The sequence below is a fragment of the Perca fluviatilis genome, chromosome 18 (genome assembly GCF_010015445.1).
Source record: "Perca fluviatilis chromosome 18, GENO_Pfluv_1.0, whole genome shotgun sequence".
Taxonomy (NCBI): domain Eukaryota; kingdom Metazoa; phylum Chordata; class Actinopteri; order Perciformes; family Percidae; genus Perca; species Perca fluviatilis.
This window is the reverse complement of record NC_053129.1, coordinates 30,837,208-30,860,862: the sequence shown is the minus strand read 5'-3', so window position 1 is coordinate 30,860,862 and position 23,655 is coordinate 30,837,208. Positions and strand designations below refer to the sequence as shown.

Below are 23,655 nucleotides of genomic sequence, written 5' to 3'. Positions count from 1 at the left end.
CTACACTGTTGTTGAACTGTTCAGGGGGACACATTTCAAGAAAGCTAATTCTGAGTGAGGAGAAAGAATGCAGACATAACCGGCATGGTCCGATCATGTCATTCACGTGCATATTAAGTAGCCATGAGGTTGACCGCTCCAGCGGGGAGGCCTGGTTTGTCTCCGGCAGCAACTAAGTTTACAATAATTTGTCCAGATTTCAAGATTCTGAGCATTCGTAGACGTAGCATTGACGGCATGCTATTGTGGTAAGCTAGTTCGATTTTACAATAGACTTAAAATGATCCCAAACTTTCCATTGTTTTTCATGACTATTTGCAGCTTTGAGTTTGAAGCATTTAGAAAGGGGTGAGTATCCCGAAGATTAATGCTGTGGTACTCTGGTGGAAAACATCAGGCTGAAAGGCAATTACTGCCAAAAAATTCAGATATCTTTTTTGTTTATTGTCTACATGAAAATATTACATTTCAATTTTGCTATTTACAAGAAAGCCTTTTTGTAATAGTTTCAAGATGATTGTGCTCTGCAGACGTGCATAGTAAGTAGCTAATGAAGAAAGTCGATTGCTGGAACATGAGCACTTCTAAAGCAAACATTCAACAAACATTTTCTTAATTACATCAGTGGTGTTGAACATTTTCACTACTTTAAAAAAATGTAAAGCCCTAATGTACGGGGGACAACACACACTTTATGAGGAAGCTGACAGTATTTTTATGGTTTCAGACCCCAGACAGACATACCCCTTTTAATTCTGTATGGAAGGCCTAGTTTGATAACATATTTGGCTCAAATGTTGAATATGAATCTTAAATTCCAGTCTGCTGTCAAGCCAAATTCTTAGGTATTTATGTGGCTCAGCAAGAGTGATATGGATACCATGTAAACTTTTAATGGCAGGATAGTCAGAGATGCCAATGGATGTAGAGAATACCATCTACCTGGTCTGATTGGCTGACCTTGAATGCAGCTAGATAGTCGCGGTATCACAAGATCACATGAAACTCCATCTTTTCAGGCTTCAAGTAATGCATTTGTGTCTCAACTACCAGCTTATCGAACCAATCAGCTTCCGGTATGGAGCTACTGGTATCTATGGGCTGTGGTTTAGGTGTATGTGACGCCTGAGACTGTTAGTTAAAAACACAATGGCAGAAGTTATAGACAGATCCAATCACCTGCCAGGTATTTTTTTAAGTGCCTGCCCTTTTCCAAACAGTTTCCAATGATGACTTCACAGATGGTTTTGTGTAACAAATCATCTGGTGCATCATCAGGTTACTGATCTGCAGTTAGTTACTTATCTGCAAATCTTTGATGAAATGAAAGTTCTGTTAATTGGATCATTGAAATTGAACATTTTCGGTGCTGTTGCACTACATGGAATATAATGCTGTACAAATGAAAATCTACTATCTTAAAGTGAGATGAAGTCATAAAAGTGGGCCAAGCTGCATTTTCAAGCCCTACTGCTCAATACAGGAAACAGCACACAGTTTATGAGGTGAAGGGCTGAGGGTGAAGCCCACACTTGGAGTCAGATCCAGTTCATCCTCTGAAACTCCAGGAGGAGGAGTGAAACGAAAGTGCTGCAGGAGGCTGGTGAAGAAGATGAAGAGCTCTATCCTGGCCAGACCCTCTCCGAGACAAATCCTGCGACCTGTGTGAGTGTGTGAGAGAGCAAAGGAAAATGTTTATCTCATATACAAGTGAATGATCATCAAGAAGTGATATGGCTAAATTCACCAACCTGCAGAAAACGGCATGAAGGCTTCTCGCTTGAAAAACTTCCCATCTTTGTCCAGGAAGTGAGCAGGATAAAAGCTGTGTGGCCTCTCCCACTCACTCTCATCATACAGGACAGATGTCAATAGAGGATATACCGTGGTCCCCTGTGGACAATACACCGATTTGAAAAGTTTTATACATGCTAAGCAAGAAATAATTCACCTAACACAGAAAGTAATGGTTCAACAACTGTCCCAAATGACAACTCTGATGAATGTTTTATTCGTCAGCAGTAAACAATTTTTTTTTTTAGCCCTGTAAGCTAGTTTAGCTGGCTGAAGGCTTGCCACCATGATGCTGACGTCTACCTGCAAGATTGACAAAACACTTTGTTCTACAGCAGCCACACTGGCTGGCCACAAGGCTGCCTGGAGATGTGTCTTCAGACATTTATTCCTGATCGCAGGCATCGGCTGATGCTGACTCAAAATGGCATAGATCCACCTGAAAATCCATGTGTATGCCTTTCTCCACACACAATGTGGTCGTTATAAAGGAAGAAAGTGCGGTGAGAATGTGTGCACCTCTTCAGACAAGGCATACAAGTGGTTTTAGGTGAGATAGCTGCTGGTGAAGTTATAAAGAGACGGTTAAATATCCATTGTGGTTGTTTAAACATTTTACTGATTGTGATTGTATTTTTTGCTACAGAGCATTCTGTAAAATTTCATGAAGGTGCTTTATAAAAGTTCATGTGAAACTAGTGTAAAATAGGTGTTTTATGAGCTGACCTTCTTAATGAAGTGACCCTGGAAGGTGATGTCTTGGCTCGTTTTGTGAGGCACTGCTATCGGGAGGATGCTGGCCAGTCTCTGTGTCTCATGGATGACAGCGTCGGTGAAGGGCAGGTTCTTCCTGTCCTCAACCTGAACGTTACGACTTCCTATCTCCCTGCTCAGCTCCTCCTGGACCTGGTCTGGGAGAGGAGACGTTTTTGTTTTCATGAAGACGATTTGATGACACACTATAATAACCATCATTACTAAATGGTAAATTGATAAAAATTTAAACTTTTGTTTGCTACTTTCAAATCTTGCTAGCTTTTCAACATTACCAATCCTGCCTTTAAATTCCTTACCTTGTATTTTTGGATTCTTGGCCATGAACAGAAGTCCCCATCTCAGAGTAGTTGCTGTTGTGTCAGTACCAGCCCCGAACATATTAATAACTGTCTGCATAAGGTTGTGTTCGTGGAAGTAACTGTTGGCAATCCCAGATTCCTGCAGGTAAATATAAATTGGAGCAGTTATACAGACAAAAAATCTTTGAGGTAGTAGTAGTGATGGTGGTGTGGGTTGCAATTCATTCCTTCTCACTGATAACTCTACTGTTGGCTAAGGGGGACTGCCCATTTTTCCGACGCTTCATTGTTCCGACCTCTCAATAACCCCAAAAATTCCCTTTGGTCCTACAGCACATTAGACCAACGTCCCTTTGCTTTGAAAAAAATAAACCCTCTGCTCCGACATCATTGTTCTGACCATATAGGCTTTTGTGGATCAACTCCCATAATCTAAAATCTGAATCAGCAATAACAAGCGGAATTACTTTTCTCTAGCTTATTAACACATTTAAAACAGCCAAGATGAGACGTCGTCTCACTTATCAAGTTAGTTTCACATTGGCTATTGCTGGGATATGCCCCATTCCTATTCATTATCATTGTAGGCTTATATAAATATACATACATATCCAACCCGAAACTAACTTTACCCTGTTGGACTTTGGACATAGCCTACATTTTCATTTCAGTTTTTCAAAGATAGGCTAAACATTAATATCTATATTAATATATATTGCTACACATGGATTTCATCAACAAATTCAAGCAGTCAGATATGTATGAACAGATGAAAGGCAAAAACAAAAAAGGAGTTTATTAAAAAAATTAACAGGTTCCTTCCTTATGCAATAATCGATTATGGTCTGTCACTGCATCGATGCAGAATCCTACAGGTCCGCATCGATGCAATGATTCATTTCAACACCCCCACTGTTGGCCAGGGAAGGTAGACAGACAGATACATTATAGCTTGCATCTACGCATCAGGGACTGCCCATTGTTCCGATGGCCCGTTATTTCGAAACACCAATAGTCCAAAAAAAATAAAAAATAAAGATTTGTGGCCTGCAATCAGTGAATAATGTGCAGCTCTACAGACTTTACGGTATGTGAGTATTAAGTGACATTTCATTCAGATATCTTGAGGTGAGAGTTAAAGGGAACCCTTTCAAAATGGCCATGCCAGTTTTTTATCTCGTCAAAATGTAGCCTATTTTTGGAGCATTTTTTAACCCCCTTCCTGAAACAGTAGCTTAATATAGTTGGTACCAATGGATTCCTTAGGTCTTCTAGGAATTTATAAGACTTGGATCGATTCTGGATTCTGAATCGATATTGGATCGTTAAAATGAAAATCAATTTGAATCAGAAAATATATTTCTTAGATCCTGCCCTATTCATATAGCAAATTTAAAACCAACCCGAGTTGACCAAAGTCTTTAAAATAACTTAAGTAACATAACGTGATAATGGCAAGAAAGCGGTAGAGATTATAATACTATCCCATGCTCAAATAGATAAGTAACGGAACAGGAAGAAAATATAAAACACAGAAGACTTAAAAGTGATGTATAAATATCTTAATTGTTAATAGCAATGAGCATAATAGTGATGATAAGCTTCCCGACCTCCAGATTTTGCTTTCGGACCAGAAAGGCGTCCACAAAGCCTCTGCACATCTGTGGATTGAGGGTCTCTTTCAAACGACTGAACAGCTGTAAGTTATGTTTCTTGTTGATAGCAAATATTGTCTCCATTTCCTTCTTCCCACCAAACCATTTACCGATCCATGGAAACATGTTATACAACTGTTAAGAAAAATATAGATGCATCAGTATGTACAAGGAGTATTTAACAAGCAAGTAAAGAATCCCATGATTTCTTCAATTCAGTTCAGTCGTATTATGTATTTGAAAATCGCAATGCTTAAAGTCTAAGCTGAATAAACACATGAAATGTCACCTGTACTGACGGGGAGCCCCCAAGTTGAATGTTTCTGTTTGTTCGATCTACCAGGGATGTAAACTCTGGATCATCATATTCAAATCTGCTGCCATAAACAATGGAGCAGATAATATTAGAGACTGCATAGTTCATTGGTTGGGTCGTATCAAAAGCTTCACCTGTAACAAGGGAAACAGGAAAAAAATCCAAATCATGAGTGTTGGAAATATGTTACGTGCCATTTTGTGATAATTGAACAAAGCCTCTCATCAAATCAGCTTTCTTATCTATCAGCTCTCACATCATCAAAGTGAATCGAGCGATTGTTAGAAAATGTATATATTCTTGTCTCATAAAACATTTAGAACATTGTGGAACTGAACCCTGCGTGTCACTATCTCTGAGCACTTGTAACTGCTTTAAGAGTCAACTCACAAAGGTCAAGCCAGTGGATGATAAGATACAAATCACCAAACAATTGTGAATGGATTGTTTCATTAAAAGAGGATTGACGAAACATTGTTCATCATGCAGTAGGTTAAAAGTCACTTACCTTTAAATTTCTTAAACACTTCAATGAGGTGCATTCCTCATTTTCCCCCCTTCCTTTTCTCCCCTCCAACATCTTTTATCTAGATAGACTCAAAGCTATCTTCATCACCATGCCTCTCCTGGACCATAAAACCCTGAGATTAAACATGTTTTTTTAACTTAAAAAACTTGGAATGGGTAAAAGACAATAAGAGCGGTCCTTAATTAAAGACATTCTTACTTTTCCACTTTAAATATTTTGACCAGAGATGTGCTAATAAGCTTCTTGGAAATAAGTAATTCAGCATGAAAAATGCAAATGACTGATCGACTTAAGAAATCTTAGTTTCCTAGAACCAAAACGGTCGATGAGTTAACTATCTTAAAGACAAACATTTACTGGAAAATAAACAGTACAGAAAAATTATTTTGCAAAAGCTCTTTTCTTACCATGGCCTTGGCTATATTCCTGCATTATTAACATTGGATCTCTTTCACCAAACTCTTCAGCATAGCTGAGAAGTGCCTCTTTCACCGTCTTGTACCCAGCCAGGACCACCACTTTTTGGGGTCCCAAATACACAGTGAAAACTGATCCATATGTCTTGGAAAGCTAAGATCAGGGGCATAATATCATGATGGTTTTTCGTTGTTGTTTCTTTTCATAAAACAAACAAATTTTAAAAAGCAGACAATGTGAAGAATTGTACAGTGTTGCTGCCTGGAGAGCACACACACAACAAATCCCCCTTAAGGAAAAACTATTTATTCCTCACCTTCAGTAATGTGTTGTAGGGTCTCTTGAGATCAAGCTGCAGCAGGTTCCCAATTAGGGGAAATGGTTTGGGTCCTGGAGGTCCCTTTCTGTCTTCATTTGAGCTGAAGCTGGAGGAGCAGATGAGGTAGACGAGTAGCAGGACCAACAGACCCCCCAACAGGGTGACGGAGCTGGAGGACTGGAGAAAGAGATCTAAAATCCCCATTACTTTAAAAAAGTGTCCTGAAGTTGATACTTCACTGACTAAATATGTTTCCTCCTGGAGCCTTTAGTTTTGTGAGTGTTCTGGTTAACAGGGATTTCACAACTAACCCTAAACTGCAGCAATCTTCCCACTACCTACCGTACTGTGATTGGTGTTTTACTTGTGGGAACAACATGTTCCCACTAAGTACATGAAAGCTTTGCTGACCTTTGCTACTTTTGCTCTCTCCGCTGCTGCTGCTCATACAGAATTTCAAAACCCCCACGTCCACTGTTGATAAAAAAGATTTTTTTATCAACATAATGAGGAAACCCACATACATAATACTGCAATGCCTAATATATAACAACACATTCTCATGCTGACCTGTCTCATACTGACATTTTTTCATTGGCGTTAAGTCTTTTCAAAATTCTGGGTACACCTGGACGTCAAACTGAGGCTCCACTACAGTTTAAACAGTCTTTGTATTTAAACTAGGGATGCCACGATTTTATGGACTGCCGATCATTCAATCAAGTTGATATTTACTAAAAACGCGTGATTGGGTGCTCGGCCTTAATCTCTTCTAGCCGGCAATAAACTACTACACACATATAAAACATATGGCTGAGAACAAACATTGCATGCTTGTACTTGATTGCCTGTTCATGTGATGTGAAGTCCTCCCTCCCACCCACATTATTGACCAGGACCTGCACGTTTGCTCACGCGCGCACGTACATGCTACTACAAACAAAACAATAATTGGAGAGTCGTCACCAAGCAGAGCATGGCCAGTTTAAGCTCAAATTTGTAGAGAGTGAGGGGAAAAAAGGCTGAAAATGCGGCAGACAAACGCCAGATAGGAACACAAGCAACGATAACTAGTCAATTTGGTGTCTATTCTTAACATCGCTGCATGACGCTCACTTACGCACGCTAGAGACCACCTACCCGTTTGGGGAGTGTGTCCACCGCCATTTCCACTCTTCCCATTCATTTTATTATTTTTCGAGCTTTTCCGCCTTTATTTGACAGGACAGCTAGGTTAGAAAGGAGAGAGAGAGAGAGAGAGAGAGAGAGAGAGCGAGAGAGAGGGGGAAGACATGCAGGAAACCTTGGACCTTTATGTCGAGGCATAAACCTCCAAGTATATGTGCACCTGCTCTACCCAATGATCCAATCCGGCCCCCTTCCCATTCATTTCTATGGGAGCAGCTGTGCAGTTCATTTGGATAGTGTCGCGGGGCTTCTGCCTCTCGATCTACAATGAAGACAGATTCAGCAACTGGATAGGCCATTTCTTGCATAAAATGTTTTCAGAAACACATTTTCAGTGAACTATTTTGTAAAATAAGAGATCGTATTCCAAACGAGCCGCCATTATGGTCTGTTTTGAAATCCTGGGAACAGATATCCTAGTTTTCTTTGCTTGTCAGTGGCTGCAGAACAAGCGGTCGGAGAAGAGGAGCGTTTAGTAGCGAAGATTTCAAGTGAATATACAGAACATGGCAGTTTTGTGCATTGTAAGCTGGGGATATGACCCATACCTTTGGTGTGGGAGATCCGGGTTTGATTCCCACTGCACTACATCAATCATTGTGTCCCTGAGCAAGACACTTAACACCAGTTGCTCCAGAGGTGTGCGACCTCTGATATATATAGCAATTGTAAGTCGCTTTGGATAAAAGCATCAGCTAAATGACATGTAATGTAATAACATCTTTGGCTCCAATGTTGAGTATGAATCTGGAATTCCAGTCTGCTGTCAAGCAAATTTCCCAAGTATTTGTGTGGCTCAGCAAGAGTAATATGGATACCATGTAAACTTTTAATGGCAGGATAGTCAGAGATGCCAATGGATGTAGAGAATACCATCTACCTGGTCTGATTGGCTGACCTTGAATGCAGCTAGATAGTCGCGGTATCACAAGATCACATGAAACTCCATCTTTTCAGGCTTCAAGTAATGAATTTGTTTCTCAACAACCAGCTTAACGAACCAATCAGCTTCAGGTATGGAGCTACTGGTATCTACGGGCTGTGGTTTAGGTGTATGTGATGCCTGAGACTGTTTGTCAAAAACACAGTGGCAGATGTTATAGACAGATGGTATATTGTTGGAGAAATTTTGATTGACATACTTTCTCTCTTGTCATTATTAAACTGTTTGCATAGAATATGATACTGAATTATCTAAACAAGATAACATGGAGCTATTGCGTGTCCTTGTCTGAGCACGGTGTGTTCCTGTGGGCGTACATGCCCTCTCAGACCAGATAGGGGAGACGTCATCAACTCTGACCAGATAACAAATGACGACATCTACTCTGTGTAGCCGGTTGATTGGTCGCAGGTGTTTTCAATCACACTCACTCTCTCTGGACCAATCAGGAAGTAACTGCATGCTATATAGGCAGGGGGTTTGACCTCTTGATACTCTTTGTTGCTGGAAGCACATTTCTGCTTTGGGTCCTTTTGCGTGGTGCAGTCACGGTTTTACGACTTTCATTTTTGTTGAGACCTTTATGGTTTATTTGTTAATTTTGGTTATTTGTTATGCTCTAGGCAGCTATTTAGACACCTTTGCTGCCTAGATTTGCCTTAGATTGGAGTTGTTTTTCATTTATTTTTGGTTTGATTCATTTTCCCTCCCCCCAATAACTGAATGTTCTTCTCTCATAGGTGCTGAGTGTGTCTTCCCTGAGACCCCACACCCTTTGACCCTGTCCTTCCACCGGTAAGGCCTCAGCACTTATTTCCCACATTTAGTGTGTCTGGTATTTTAAATAGTATTTTATATTTGGTGTTTTAGTAATTGTATTAATAAAATCATTGTTTGACGGAACTACGTCTCTGGCTTCATGCATAAATTGAATCTGTGTGCTTTCTGTATTTTGGTGGTTTAACTATTTTACTTGTCAAATCCTATTCTCGGGGTGAAATTCCCCGGGTGGCGTTGCCGGTGTCTTCCTTGGGTCTGGGTGTTGAGCGGGCCAAAAAGGCGCTCCACACCAAAAGAGTCCCACTCGCCACAGCTGTATCATGATTCATCACATTTGCACTTGGTATTATAAAAAGCAGCTGTAGAGAGCTTTTCGTTCAGGTCATTGTCCGTACTATTCTGTAGTACGGAGACTGCCTCCTTGTTGGGTTCTCAAGTAAAATAAACTTTATATCTTCAGTGGTCCTGCCTATCATTTGATAATGTGATTATTCTAACATATCCAATCACCTGCCAGGTATTTTTTAAGTTCCTGCCCATTTCCAATGACAGTGTTGCCAGATCTCACGAGACAAATAAGCAACTAGGCCTGTGAAAACAAGTTCAAAACAAGCGACTTTTTCTACGGAACCCCCCTAGGTTCCTGGAAGAGAAAAATAAAAAAAAAACTGCAGTTTTACAATCTGTGGGTGCTGTAGAAATATATTGGGTTTAGAATAAGAATGTCCTGTAGCCTGGGATGGCCTCGCTGTCTGTAAGATAAGACGGGTTCAAAATTAGTGGAGCGAAAGTGCTCCTGATTTGTTGAATAAACAATTGGAACAGAATGCACCTAATGAAACCCCTAAAGGAACAGACTATCTTTAGGCCATGAGAGGGCGATCCCCAAACACAACCCCCCCCTTCTCTCCTCCCCCCAAAAAGCCAGAGGGGGTCTGCACCTAACAGCCCAGGCGCACCGCCCCAGAAAGAAAGGGAGGAGTATTTTTTTGGCTAGAGACACCTCTCCCCCCCCCCCCCAGGGCCCCCCGAAAAAAGAATAGGGAAAAGGAAGGTCCGTTATACCCGGAAAGACTTTGTTGGTGGATAGGGAGAGAAAGTCTCGAAGGAGCGGCTGATCCATATGCATATGAAATATCTGTTTGCAATATCATTTTACTAAAGATTGTTATAGTTTAACTGAACGAATCCTGAGTATTCATTTCTTGGTCTGCCTTTCAACGAACACAAAATTAAAGGGGGAAACTTTGAGAAGTCACCGGTGGTTCTTAAAAGACTGGCTTTTCGAGGCCAGAGTAGAATCTGTCGCTTTTTTTCCTACAGTACAGATTGTAAATTTAAATGTTAACAGATTGGTAAACTGTGCGCAGTTTTGCAAAACTGTACACACGGTAGTTTATTTATTTTTCTCCCCCGAGTTTCAGGACAATGACTACAATAGGGAGTTAAACCACCTTTTAACATTCTTTAACATTAGAAAACTGATGGGATATCAAATGTAGACTGATGTACCAAGTACATTAAATACACAGTAAACCTCTGATAATTAAAATTTGCACACACAAATATCATCTTGAACAATTTTGTTATTTATTATTGCATTTTTAAATAACTATAACCCAGAAACAGGAGAAATTATTCTATGGTCTCTCTATGGTCACCATCAGTCACACTCGTGCATATTTTCAGTTAAACATCACTCACTGACGTTTTGCTAAAACAGAAAAAAACAGATTGCCCTGCTCTGCCTCTGATTGGCTAGCACTCGTTGCCATCTGGGTCAGAGCCAATTAGAAGCAGGATGTGGGTGGGAGAAAACTCTGCTGTCTCCTGTGTGTATGGGGAAAGGGGAGGGACAGAGGGAACAGGCAAGACTGCTTGACAACTTACTATGGAGCTGGGAACAAGCCCAAATAAGCAACTACACTTTAGAAATGAGCCCCAAAAAACCACGAACCGCGACTACCAATATTTGTAAGCGACTTTACAGAAAAACAAGCCCAAAGTCGCTTATAATAAGCGGACTTGGCAACACCGTCCAATGATGGCTTTTCAGATGGTTCTGTGTAACACATCATCTAGTGCATTTAGTTACTTATCTGCAAATCTTTGATGAAATGAAAGTTCTCTTAATTGCATAATTGAAATTGAACATTTTCCGTGCTGTTGCACAACATGGAAGATAATGCTATACAAATGAAAATCTAGTCTCTTGAAGTGAGTCAAAGTCATGAAAGTGGGTCCAAGCAGCATTTTCTTTTAGCCCTACTGCTCACATAGAGGAAACGGCACACAGTTTATGGGGTGAAGGGCTGAGGGTGAAGCCCACACGTGGAGTCAGATCCAGTTCATCCTCTGAAACTCCAGGAGGAGGAGTGAAACGAAAGTGCTGCAGGAGGCTGGTGAAGAAGATGAAGAGCTCCATCCTGGCCAGACTCTCTCCGAGACAAATCCTTCGACCTGTGAGACAGAGAGAACAAAGGAAAATGTTTATCTTATCTGCAAGTCAATGATCATCAAGAAGTGATATGGCTAAATTCACCAACCTGCAGAAAAAGCCATGAAGGCGTCCCGCTTGACAAACTTCCCGTCTTTGTCCAGGAAGTGAGCAGGATAAAAGCTGTGTGGCCTCTCCCACTCACTCTCATCATACAGGACAGATGTCAAGAGAGGATATACCGTGGTCCCCTGTGGACAATACAGAAAAACATTCTCTACAAGCAATAGTATTTTCAAACTACATACATAATAAGTCACAAAGCACAGAAAGGAATCGCTAAATCTTAAATTATTTTAACATTTTGTACCCTGAACATGTAGCTATATGAAGGACCAAACAGGACTTGTTAGAACGGCATATTGCGCCATTTCCTGTTAAGTTCATTCTGACATATTCTTCATTACAGCAGCTGATTATCAGCTTTACATTTAAACCTACACTAGTTCACTCAAGCACTCATAGCTCTTTCCGTCCTTCAGCGACTTTCTCGTTAATCCCACTGTTAGCTCTGTTAGCTGCTTTAGCTGAGTAGTTAGTGATGGCTTCTCTCTTTCCCCTTTACTCCCTCCTGTCTTTTAATTACATAATATAACAGTCAAATGATAATTGAACATCTTGAACAGGGGGAGATGCTTTTAAGTTCCTTACTTCCTTAAAAGCAATATAGCATTTAAAAGGCTATTTTAAATGGAGTCTGGCGCAATGCTCATTCCACATAAAAAGCTACATTAAAGCACTTCCAGCAAACGGAGAACAATGAGGGCAAAACAGCATCACCATCTGTTTTAACCAAATATTCTCTGGTCTAGCTCGGCTAAAAATACATGAAACAAACAGAGAATCTGTTTGCACGTTAGCGTGTTGTTCAATAACAAGCCTGTTTATAACCGGTAGGCTACCAACAACGTTTTAACTGATTTAGCAGTTTAGATAACACACTCGACTGTCTTGCTGATACAGATGTGAACTAACCATAGTCGGTTAATTGCTCATTAAAAACATTTTCTTTGGCCTGGCTGCCTTCCAGGTTGTACCATTTATAGGGGAATCAATGCTAGGTATTCAGTCTGACCTTCTTAATGAAGTGACCCTGGAAGGTGATGTCTTGGCTCGTTTTGTGAGGCACTGCTATCGGGAGGATGCTGGCCAGTCTCTGTGTCTCATGGATGACGGCGTCGGTGAAGGGCAGGTTCTTCCTGTCCTCAACCTGCACTTTACGACTTCCTATCTCCCTGCTCAGCTCCTCCTGAACCTGGTCTGAGAGAGGAAAAGTTTTTGTTTTCACGAAGACAATTTGGTAACACTTTATAATAACCATTGTTACAAAATGGCAAATTGATAGTTAATTAAACTTTTGTTAAACTTTTGTTTGCTACTTTCAAATCTTGCTGGCTTTTCAACATTACTAACCCTGCCTTTAAGTTCCTTACCTTGTATTTTTGGATTCTTGGCCATGAACAGAAGTCCCCATCTCAGAGTAGTTGCTGTTGTGTCAGTGCCAGCAGCAAAGAGATTAATAACTGTCTGCATAAGGTTGTGATCGTGGAAGTGACTGTTAGCAATTCCAGATTCCTGCAGGTAAAGATAAACCAGTGCAGTTATTCAAACAAATGTGATTCAAAACTTTTTTTGAGGTCTTTGTATTGATGGCGGTGTGGGTTGCACTTTATTCCTTCTCACTGATAAGGGTTAGGGTTACCATTGGCCAAAGACAGACATGATGGCTTGGTCATCCAGTAGGAATCAGGGACTACGCATTGTTACGATGGTACATTAATTTGAAACCCCCCCTTCCCATAGTCTGATAAATTTGCCTTTGGACTGAAAGCCCCATTGTCCTGTTGTCTATTGCTCCAAAAATACACATTCTTCCTGTAGTTAGAAAGGTTTATGGCCTGCAATTAGTCAGCCCTGCCTCCTAAAGTTCCACACCCTCTTTCCCCCGGGTTGACTGGAAGCATCTGTGTATGACAGTCAGAACTGATGTCCGGTAACTAGCCAACTACACCACTAACTCCAACAAACGGTCACACCGTCACTATGTGTGTGTCCATGAAAAAGTAACTTTTTCTTCTTAGGGGATTAGGCCCTCACTACCATGTTAATTAAATCAAAGCTTGTTAGCTTGGTTGCTCCTGTGAAGGGCAGGACAGATGACAGCCATCCAAGCTCCGGCCAACTTTCAACCTGAGCAGAGTTGAATAAGCCACATTAACAGAAATCACGTGTGTGTGTGTGTGTGTGTTTTTTTGTGTGTGTGTGTGTGTGTGTGTGTGTGTGTGTGTGTGTGTGTGTGTGTTAAGAGGCTTTAAAATAACTAAAATGACATGGTAACGGCAAGAAAGCAGTAGAGATTAAAATTTGTAACCGCAATGAGCATAATAGCAATTCTAATAGGTGATGATCAGCTTCCCAACCTCCAGATTTTGCTTTCGGACCAGAAAGGCGTCCACAAAGCCTCTGCACATCTGTGGATTGAGGGTCTCTTTCAAACGACTGAACAGCTGTAAGTTCTGTTTCTTGTTGGCAGCAGTTAATGTCTCGAATTCCTTCCTTTTAGCGATCAATTTACCGATCCATGGAAACAGGTTATATACCTGTTAAAAAATGATATATACATATTAGTATGTAGGCATAATGCAATTAAGTTTAACAGGCAAGAGAAAAAAAGAAACATGTCTTCAATTCAGCTCAGTTGTAATATGTATATGAAAATTAATGTTGAAAATCTAAGCTTAATAAACATATGAAATGTCACCTGTACGGACGGTGAGCCCACAAGTTGAATGTTTCTGTTTGTTCGATCTACCAGGGATGTAAACTCTGGATCATCATATTCAAATCTGCTGCCATAAACAATGGAGCAGATAACATTAGAGACTGCATAGTTCATTGGTTGGGTCGTATCAAAAGCTTCACCTGTAACAAGGGAAACAGGAAAAGAAATCTAAATCAGGAGTGATGGAAATATGTTACATGCTGATTGGTTATTATAAGACACTTATCATTAAATGTGTTGAACATCTTATTCTTGTCTCATAAAACCTTTAAAACATTGTGGAACGAAACCCTTGGTGTTTTTTTTTTTTTTTCTTTTTTTTTTTTTTTTTTTCTTCCCCCTCACAAAGGTCAAGCCAGTGGATGATAAGATACAAATCACCAAACAATTGTGATTTGATTGTTTCATTAAAAAAGGATTGACTAAACATTGTTCATCATGCAGTAGGTTAAAAGTCACTTACCTTTAAATTTCTTAAACACTTCAATGAGGTGTTCACATTCCTCAATGATTGTGTCCTCACTCACCTTCTTGCCCATCCCAAAGTCTCTCAGGTTAGTCAAAGCAAAGCGCCTCATCTCTTTCCACGAATCACCATTGGACCATAAAACCCCTGAGATGAAACATGTTTTAAATAATTTCAAAAACTTGGAATGGGTAAAGACAATTAGAGCTATCCTTGACTAAAGACATTCTTAGTATACTTACACTTAATTAGTCAATTTAACTTACAGGTCTGTAAAATTGATTTCCTCTCCAAAGAATTTTGCCAAAACACCACGTAATGTGTTCATAGGTTTTTTGGAAATAAGTAATTCAGCATGAAAAATGCATAAAAACCGATTAATAGACTAAAGAAATCTTCGTCAACTAAGACCAAAACGACCGATTAGTTGACTAATTGACTGAGGGAGCAGCCCTAAAGACAATAAACATTTACTGAAGGATAAACAGAACAGGAAAATGATTTCTAAAAAGCTCTTTCCTTACCATGGCCTTGATTAGATTCCTGCATTATTAACATTGGATCTCTTTCACCAAACTCTTCAGCATAGCTGACAAGTGCCTCCTTCACCGTCTTGTACCCAGCCAGGACCACCACTTTTTGGGGTCCCAAATACACAGTGAACACTGATCCATATGTCTTGGAAAGCTAAGAACAGGGGAATAATGTCATGATGTATTTATTATAAAACAAACACATTTTAAAAAGAAGACAATGTGATAGAAGAATTGTAACAGTGGTCTGCCTGGAGAGCACACACACAACAAATCCCCCTTAAAGATCATCAATTTATTCCTCACCTTCAGTAATGTGTTGTAGGGTCTCTTAATGTCAAGCTGCAGCAGGTTCCCGATTAGGGGAAATGGTTTGGGTCCTGGAGGTTCTTTTCTGTCTTCCTTGGAGATGAAGCTGGAGGAGGAGATGAGGTAGACGAGTAGCAGGACAACAAGACCCCCCAACAGAGAAATAGAGCTGGAGGACTGGAGAAACAGTTCTAATACCCCCATGACTTGTCTGAAGTTGCTACCTAACTGACAAAATGTTTCCTCCTGGAGCCTATAGTTTTGTGAGTGTTCTGGTTAATAGGGATTTCACAACTAACCCTAAACTGCAGTCATTTCCCAACTTCCTGCTGTACATTGATTGGTGCTTGTGTCTTGTGGGAGTGACTTCCCATAAATCACATGAAAGCTTTTCTGACCTTTGCTACTACTTCTCTCTTGACTACTGCTTGATGCTGCTGCTCATATGGCATTCCAAAAACCTCACGTCCAGTCGAGCATTAACCTAAAGTCTCTTAAACTTCAACTTTCAGCTGTATTTTGTCCCCGGAGTGCAATTGGTTATGCAGCAAGTTATACAATACATGAAAAACAACATAGTCATACAATACTGAAGGAAATGGGGGTTACTTGAATACCCGTGGGCTGGAAGACCAACACTAGCCACTAGTGACTGACTTTGACATTTCCAAGTGTACAAAGCACAGCATCAATAACATCTAAAAAAGCGGCACAATGGCGAAAAAGCTACAAATACCCACAATAAAGTGCAAAGTGACCTGGCATGTTGAATACATGATCAACATCTCTTCCATCATAACACAAATTGTCTACATCAGTGGCATAGACTTCATCATTATCCTAATCATCATCACCATCACCAACACAAATCCCATCATATCGCTATTTAAACTACACACTTTGCCAAGTGAATTGGTAGTTATTACCTCCTCCCCCGGCCTGATTTAACAAGTGAAATGGCTGTGGGGATAAATAAATGCTTGTACCTGTTACTCTTGACAGGTATTTTTCTAAATAAATTATTGCTTGCGTAATGGTCAGTGTGCGGGACTTCTTCTAAGCTTCTGATCTGCTACTTTTGATCACATCCTACGCACCTGCCTGACAAAAGAGGTGTGCAAAAAAGCTTTCTTACGTAAAACATATCAACAAACAAATCAAGGGTGTGAAACCTAAGAAGATAAAACTCATTAAACTCCTACGCCAGCTGTTTTATCAGATTTTAAAACCACTTAAGAATCACCTTTGTGTTGCTTTTGTTTTTTGACCCAAGAATAGTTTTTAGACCATCCGATGCAGAACCCAAATTACTGTTGCCAAGTTCTCTTTCTAACTACTACTACTTCTGGGGCACTTGCTCTGAATGTGATTACAGTTGAAAGCCTGATGTATCTTGTACAGATACTCAAGGTTGCCTTGTGCGTAGGTATCAAGCGATGAAGGCCGTGACAGAGTGTCTGTAGTTGATACCCTTGGAATGAGAATGTACACGTACAGCAAAACGTACAGCAAAACAACAAGGGTCCTAGGTTGACGTCCTTTTGAAAGTTGAAGCTGACTTAACTGCAATGCGTGGTGTTTTAAGTGATTGAACAGATTCGTTGTACTGTTATGTTTAGCAGCAATCGTTTTGTGCCATTTTATTTTGCAGAGGATAGCAGTCTGTTCCACATCTGCTTTCTGCAATCTTTCTCTGTTTTTAATGACGTCAACTCAGTATAATGACTGACGTTAAACCGGTGGAGCCATGCATGTTGTTGGTATGCATAACAGTATGATGGTATTAAGTCAACAAGACGGAATATGGCCATTATCATGATATGACTTGTATCGCGACAGCGACGCCGTTATTGTTTTCACCTTGTGAGTCTGTGTTTCTCATCATGGAAAAGTCTGGTCCTGGAGTCATGTACTTTAGTGGGAACAACCGCAAAGGCTTCTTTTGTGCTTTGCCAGATGTCTGCATCCAGATTTTGTTACCATGTTGGCATTGCGACCGTGCAAGATGTAGTCACGAAACTTTACAGGTGTGTAGTTGAGATCAAAATAAAGGCCAAGTTTGAAAATGAGTGTGGTTTGGAGCAAGGGTATTCGAAGTGGAGGTGTTGTGAAATGTTTGTTTATAGCACGTGAATAAGCAATTTGTGTCGTTTAGTTAAAAACAGGAAAATGTTAAATTATAGTGTGGTGAAAAGTCACTATTTACAATATTTACAGTACTTGATTTACAGCTAATATGTGAAAAGGTACACAACCTTATTTGTTTAACAGTAATTCAGTTCTACTACAAACCGTTACAGGAAGTGAAACATTTCAGGCTGTAAAGATTACTGCCACAAAGGTCAGAAATATTGAGGTCTTTATTGTGTACATGACAATATTAAATTTGCATTTACCTAGTTACAAGAAAGCCATTTCTGTTATAAGTTTCAAGATGACTGTGCTCTGCAAAAAATACTGTACAGTATGTAGGTAATGAGGAAAGTCCATTGCTGGAAAATGAGCACCATGTACTTTGTCTGATCTGCTTACCTTAAACGCAGCTGGAGTGCCATATCAAGAGATCATGAGAATCACAGGATCACATTTCACAAGAATGTTAATCTTTTCAGGCTTCAAATAATGCATTTGCATCTGAACTACCAGCAGCTACCGGCAAGGTTTAGGTGAGTGCAACTGCCATGACAGTTAATTCAATCACCTGCCAGGTATTTTTTTATAGTGCCTGTCCTATTCCAAACACGTTTGACAGCTTCTCGGATGGTTCTGTGTAACACATCATCTGGTGAATCATCCGGTTACGGATCTGCATTTAGTTACTTATCTGCCAATCCACAATGAAGTGAAAGTTCTGTTAATTGTATCATTGATATTGAACATTTTCAGTGATGTTGCACTACATAGAATATAATGCTGTATAAATTTGAATCTACTCTCTTGAAGTGAATTGAAGTCACTACTGCTCACATAGAGGAAACGGCACACAGTTTATGGGGTGAAGGGTTGAGGGTGAAGCCCACACGTGGAGTCAGATCCAGTTCATCCTCTGAAACTCCAGGAGGAGGAGTGAAACGAAAGTGCTGCAGGAGACTGGTGAAGAAGATGAAGAGCTCCATCCTGGCCAGACTCTCTCCGAGACAAATCCTGCGACCTGTGAGAGAGAGAACAAAGGAAAATGTTTATCTTATCTACAATTAAATGAACATCAATAAGTGGTAAAGAAAGAAAAATGCTGAATTCACCAACCTGCAGAAAAAGGCATGAAGGCGTCCCGCTTGACAAACTTGCCATCTTTGTCCAAAAAGTGAGCAGGATAAAAGCTGTGTGGCCTCTCCCACTCACTCTCATCATACAGGACAGATGTCAAGAGAGGATATACCGTGGTCCCCTGTGGACAATACAGAAATTGAAAAGTTTTCTATATGCATACGTGGTGGTGAAGGTGCAGTGGATATGACGCATGCCTTTGGTGTGGGAAATGTGGGTTCAATTCCAAATGTGATAAATAAAACCAAAGTGTCCCTGAGTAAGAAACTTAACCCCTAGTTGCTGCAGAGGCGTGCCACCTCTGATATATAGCAATTTTAAGTCACTTTGGATAAAAGCGTCAGATAAATGTAACAAAAATGACATGTATATGCTGAGCAAAAGAGAATTCATGAAGCAGTGTTTTATGAAGTTAATTTGAGATTAACACTAGGTGTTTTATTCAGTCTTGCCTTCTTAATGAAGTGACCCTGGAAGGTGATGTCTTGGCTCGTTTTGTGAGGCACTGCCATTGGGGCAATGTTGGCCAGTCTCTGTGTCTCATGGATGACAGCGTCGGTGAAGGGCAGGTTCTTCCTGTCCTCAACCTGCACTTGACGACTTCCTATCTCCCTGCTCACCTCTTCCTGGACCTGGTCTGAGAGAGGAAAAGTTTTTTTTTTTCATAAGAGGTTTGTTGTGTTGGTAAAGCAGATATACAGTATTGTAACTTGGAGTGTTGGTTGTTGTATGGAAATTATGGATACCATAAGTCCGTTACCTTGTATTTTGGGATTTTTGGCCATTAACAGAAGTCCCCACCTCAGTGTAGTTGCTGTTGTGTCAGTGCCAGCAGCAAAGAGATTAAGAACTGTCTGCAGAAGGTTGCGATCGTGGAAGTGACTGTTGGCAATCCCAGATACCTGCAGGTAAAAAATCATCAGTGCTGTGATTCTGGCCACATTCAGAATTGAAGGTTTATGATAATCTTTGATTGTGTTAACTAAAAAAGATGTTGGATTATTTAATATTAAAGGGGAACTTTTATATAGCATTTTCAGGTTCATACTTGTTTTTTGTGTTTGTACTACGACATGTTTAAGTGCTTTAATGTTCAAAATACACTTTATATTTATCATACTGCCCATGGCTGCTGCACCTGTATTCACCCTCTTTATGAGACGCTCTGCTGGAGCGCCTGTCTGTTTAAGCCCCTCCTCCTGAAAATCCCAGTTTGCTCCGATTGGCCAGCATGTTTCCTTATATCTCCGCTGTGCTCCAGTTTTGTTTCACTAGTAACAGCTGGAGTTACAGCAACCGAGAATAAAGTTGGACTTTGTACCATGAAAAACCACAAATAAAGGCTTCTGTAAAGATTACAGTTATCCAGCGTTAGCATGCAGCTACTAAATAATTAGCAGTATGCTACCATTAGATTGTAACACAGCACTTTCTACCATGAAAAATTGCAGATAAAGGTTTCTGAACCAAATACTACATAACCAAACATGTTTCAGGAGTAATGTGACCCTGAATTGGAGAGAATTTAACCACATTGGCAGCCAAGATTACATATTTTAATGCTGTTAGCGTGTAGCTACATGCAACAATGTTAACACCGCAGTAGCTTAAAAAAAACACTCCAGTCCTGCCTACCTGGAGCAGATGACCAATCATTGAAGGCCGGCTTGGAGTTGCCACATTTAACATTAAAATCCGACATTATAACATTGTAGATATACGGAAAAAACATATGTCCACTTCAAGCTGTACATCAAATCACATTCAAGAGTGGGATCTGTCTGTTTTTTTAAACATAATTTGTAAAATCTTAATTCTTAATAGCAATGAGCCCTACCTCTAGATTTTGCTTTCGGACCAGAAAGGCGTCCACAAAGCCTCTGCACATCTGTGGATTGAGGGTCTCTTTCAAACGACTGAACAGCTGTAAGTTCTGTTTCTTGTTGGCAGCAAATATTGCATCGATTTCCTTCTTCACAGTAACCCATTTACCAATCCATGGAAAAATGTTATACACCTGTTAACAAAAGAATGTATACCAGTATGTACAAAAAGTCTTCAACAGACAAGTGAGGAATTACATAATTTCTTCAGATCAGTTTAGGGCTTTGACTTTTGCCCAAAAATCATATTCAAAGTTTGTTCCTTTATATATTAATTAATATTTGAATATATTTGAATATTTATTAATACTATTTTGACCATTAAATGTCTTGAGGAAGACCTATGTTTGTATCAAACTTAACTTGTAGATGTTCTGTCCACCAGAAGAAGAACACACTGCCATGACAGTTTTTTTAATTAAAAGTCAGACCCTGGATTAAATACAGACAGTATGCTTTCGACAGGAAGTTCAGAGCTTTCCCCGTAGCCTATGTAAGTGGTCTGAAATGTATACTTGTGTGCTGGTGTGTGCATAGAGCCGGTGTGTGTGTGGTGTGTGTATGTGTGTGTGGCTCAATGGTGTTTTTTGCCCCCAACTGCTCCATCCAGGCAGCGCTGCGACTGCTGCCTTCAAGGCACCTAACCCTAACCCTAACCCTAACCAGTGCATCCCAACGGTGCCTTCCAGGCATCGCTGCCTGTAAGGCACTGTTCGGGACAAAAAACACTGATAAGCGTGTGTGTGTATGTGTGTGTGTGTGTGTGTGTGTAGGCAGTGTTGCCAACTTAGCCACTTTTCAGACCCCCTTAGCGACCTTTTTTTCACAAAAGCGACTAGCGACAAATCTGGCAACTTTCTGTAGTAAAGACAGCAACTTTCTGTAAATGAAAGTTGCCAGTATTGTCCAGCGAGCATGCAAGGTATTTCTCTCCTGTGGCTGCCAAAAAAGTCACCTCTCTCTCCTGTTCTGTGACTGAGGAGCAGCCCCACCCTCCCCTCTGTGCTCTCTCCTCATGTGTTGCAGCACTGAGCAGGCAGGTAGGAAGGGGAGAAGGGACAGGGTGTAGGGGGCCGGTGTAGGTAGGAGAGACAGCGGCACGCGACGGGAGAAAGACGTCGCTGAGCTGGCCTGGCCCTGGGCAAGCCAGCCTTCTTGGATAATTAGGGGGGAATGCAACGCTACCAAGCCACGGCCGATTTTGAAATGCGTGAAAAAGCCTCAGAATTTGAATTGAATGTTTGAATATTAAGGGCTGCCTAATATTCGTTCGAATATCATTATTTTTTTAAATATTTGAATTATATTCGAATAACGAAGTTCGGAGTCAAAGCCCTAGTTCAGTTGTAATCTGTATATTAAAATCCCATGCTATAGTATATGGAAAGTCACCTGTACTGACGGGGAGCCCAGAAGTTGAATGGTTCTGTTGGTTCGGTCTACCAGGGATGTAAACTCTGGATCATCATATTCAAATCTGCTGCCATAAACAATGGAGCAGATAATATTAGAGACTGCATAGTTCATTGGTTGGGTCGTATCAAAAGCTTCACCTGTAACAAGGGAAACAGGAAAAGAAATCTAAATCAGGAGTGTTGGAAATATGTTACATGCTGGTTGGTCATTGTAAGACACCTACCTTTAAATGTCTTAAACACTTCCAGGAGGTGGTCACATTCCTCAATGATTTTGTCCTCACTCGCCTTCTTGCCCATCCCAAAGTCTCTCAGGTTAGTCAGAGCAAAGCGCCTCATCTCTTTCCACGAATCACCATTGGACCATACAACCCCTGAGGTGAAGTAGATCAGCAAAACATGTTAACAAATCAGCTGATGATGAGCAAAGGCTGTGAACATGAGGAGGATAAGTGTTTGTGAAAAACCTTGGCTCACCATGTCCTTTATTAACGTCCTTCACAATTTGGATTTCACCTCGGTCTCCAAACTCTTCAGCATGATTTACAAGTGCCTCCTTCACCGTCTTGTATCCAGCCAAGACGACCACTTTTTGGGGTCCCAAATAGACAGTGAACACCGATCCATATTTCTTGGAAAGCTGAGAACAGCAGCATAAGTTTGGATATAAGAAACACACAGGAGAAAGAAAACAGGTTGAGCTGCACAATAGCACAAACTACCCGTCAAAAAGCTACTCCTACTACACTTTCTCACCTTCAGTAATGTGTGGTAGGGTCTCTTGAGGTCAAGCTGCAGCAGGTTCCCGAGTACTGGAAGCGGTCTTGGTCCTGGAGGTTCCTTTCCCTCCTTCTGGGAGCTGAAGCTGGAGGATGAGACGAGGTAGACGAGCAGCAGGAACAGCAGAGCCCCCAACAGGGAGATAGAGCTGGAGGACTGGAGAAAGAAATCTAATATCCCCATGTTTAAAACCCCATGGCTTTAAAACGTGTCCTAAAATTCCTACTTCACAGACAAAATATGTTTCCTTCTGGAGCCTTTACTTCTGTGAGTGTTCTGTAAAGAGGTATGCCAAAACTTACCCTAAGTAAACCGCAGTAACCTCCCCACTCCCTGCTGTACTGTGATTGGTCCTTCCTTGTGGGAGTGAAAGAGAAGAAGTAGAAAGAATGCTGCTGCTTTTGCCTCTGAGTGTTTGAGTGTGAGTCCTCCTTTTGTAGGTCCAGGTAAGGGAAACAGCCCCGCCCAAAAGAAAGGGAAAAGTTCACCGACAGAAACTAGTAAACCACTGTCTTTATCAGCACCATTTTCAGAGTAGAGTGCTTTGTTTGTTGTTTGAGATTAATGAGATAGGTTTGCACTTTTGTTATCTTTACTGCCATATCTTAACGTTGGCATGTGATCAGAAACGATTGAGTAAGTCAGTCTGTACACAGGTTGAAGGAACAAGTGAGATAAAGTTTCGCCCAGACAGGTAACTCTGACC

At 40.7% G+C, this 23,655-nt stretch overlaps 2 protein-coding genes and 1 pseudogene across 2 annotated transcripts; all 3 read right to left on the bottom strand.

The window, feature by feature from the left end:
- Positions 1-423: 423 nt before the first annotated feature.
- Positions 424-6,461, bottom strand: LOC120546913 (annotated as a pseudogene).
- A 4,124-nt stretch (positions 6,462-10,585) lies between these two features.
- On the bottom strand, positions 10,586-15,808 carry LOC120546902 (cytochrome P450 2K1-like). The gene is made up of 9 exons (XM_039782156.1): positions 15,602-15,808; positions 15,287-15,449; positions 14,760-14,909; positions 14,276-14,436; positions 13,935-14,114; positions 12,948-13,089; positions 12,590-12,774; positions 11,564-11,705; positions 10,586-11,477 (listed from the first exon to the last, which is right to left on the bottom strand). Exons 1-9 carry the CDS (start codon positions 15,806-15,808, stop codon positions 11,290-11,292), a joined length of 1,518 nt encoding a protein of 505 aa, XP_039638090.1. The 3' UTR covers positions 10,586-11,289.
- On the bottom strand, positions 10,586-23,132 carry LOC120546903 (cytochrome P450 2K1-like). Its single transcript, XM_039782157.1, has 10 exons — positions 22,926-23,132; positions 22,647-22,809; positions 22,394-22,543; positions 22,147-22,307; positions 20,709-20,888; positions 19,632-19,773; positions 19,324-19,508; positions 18,851-18,992; positions 18,572-18,755; positions 10,586-11,293 (listed from the first exon to the last, which is right to left on the bottom strand). The coding sequence occupies exons 1-10, from the start codon at positions 23,130-23,132 to the stop codon at positions 11,290-11,292; spliced, it is 1,518 nt and encodes a 505-aa protein (XP_039638091.1). The 3' UTR covers positions 10,586-11,289.
- Between the last annotated feature and the right edge of the window lie 523 nt (positions 23,133-23,655).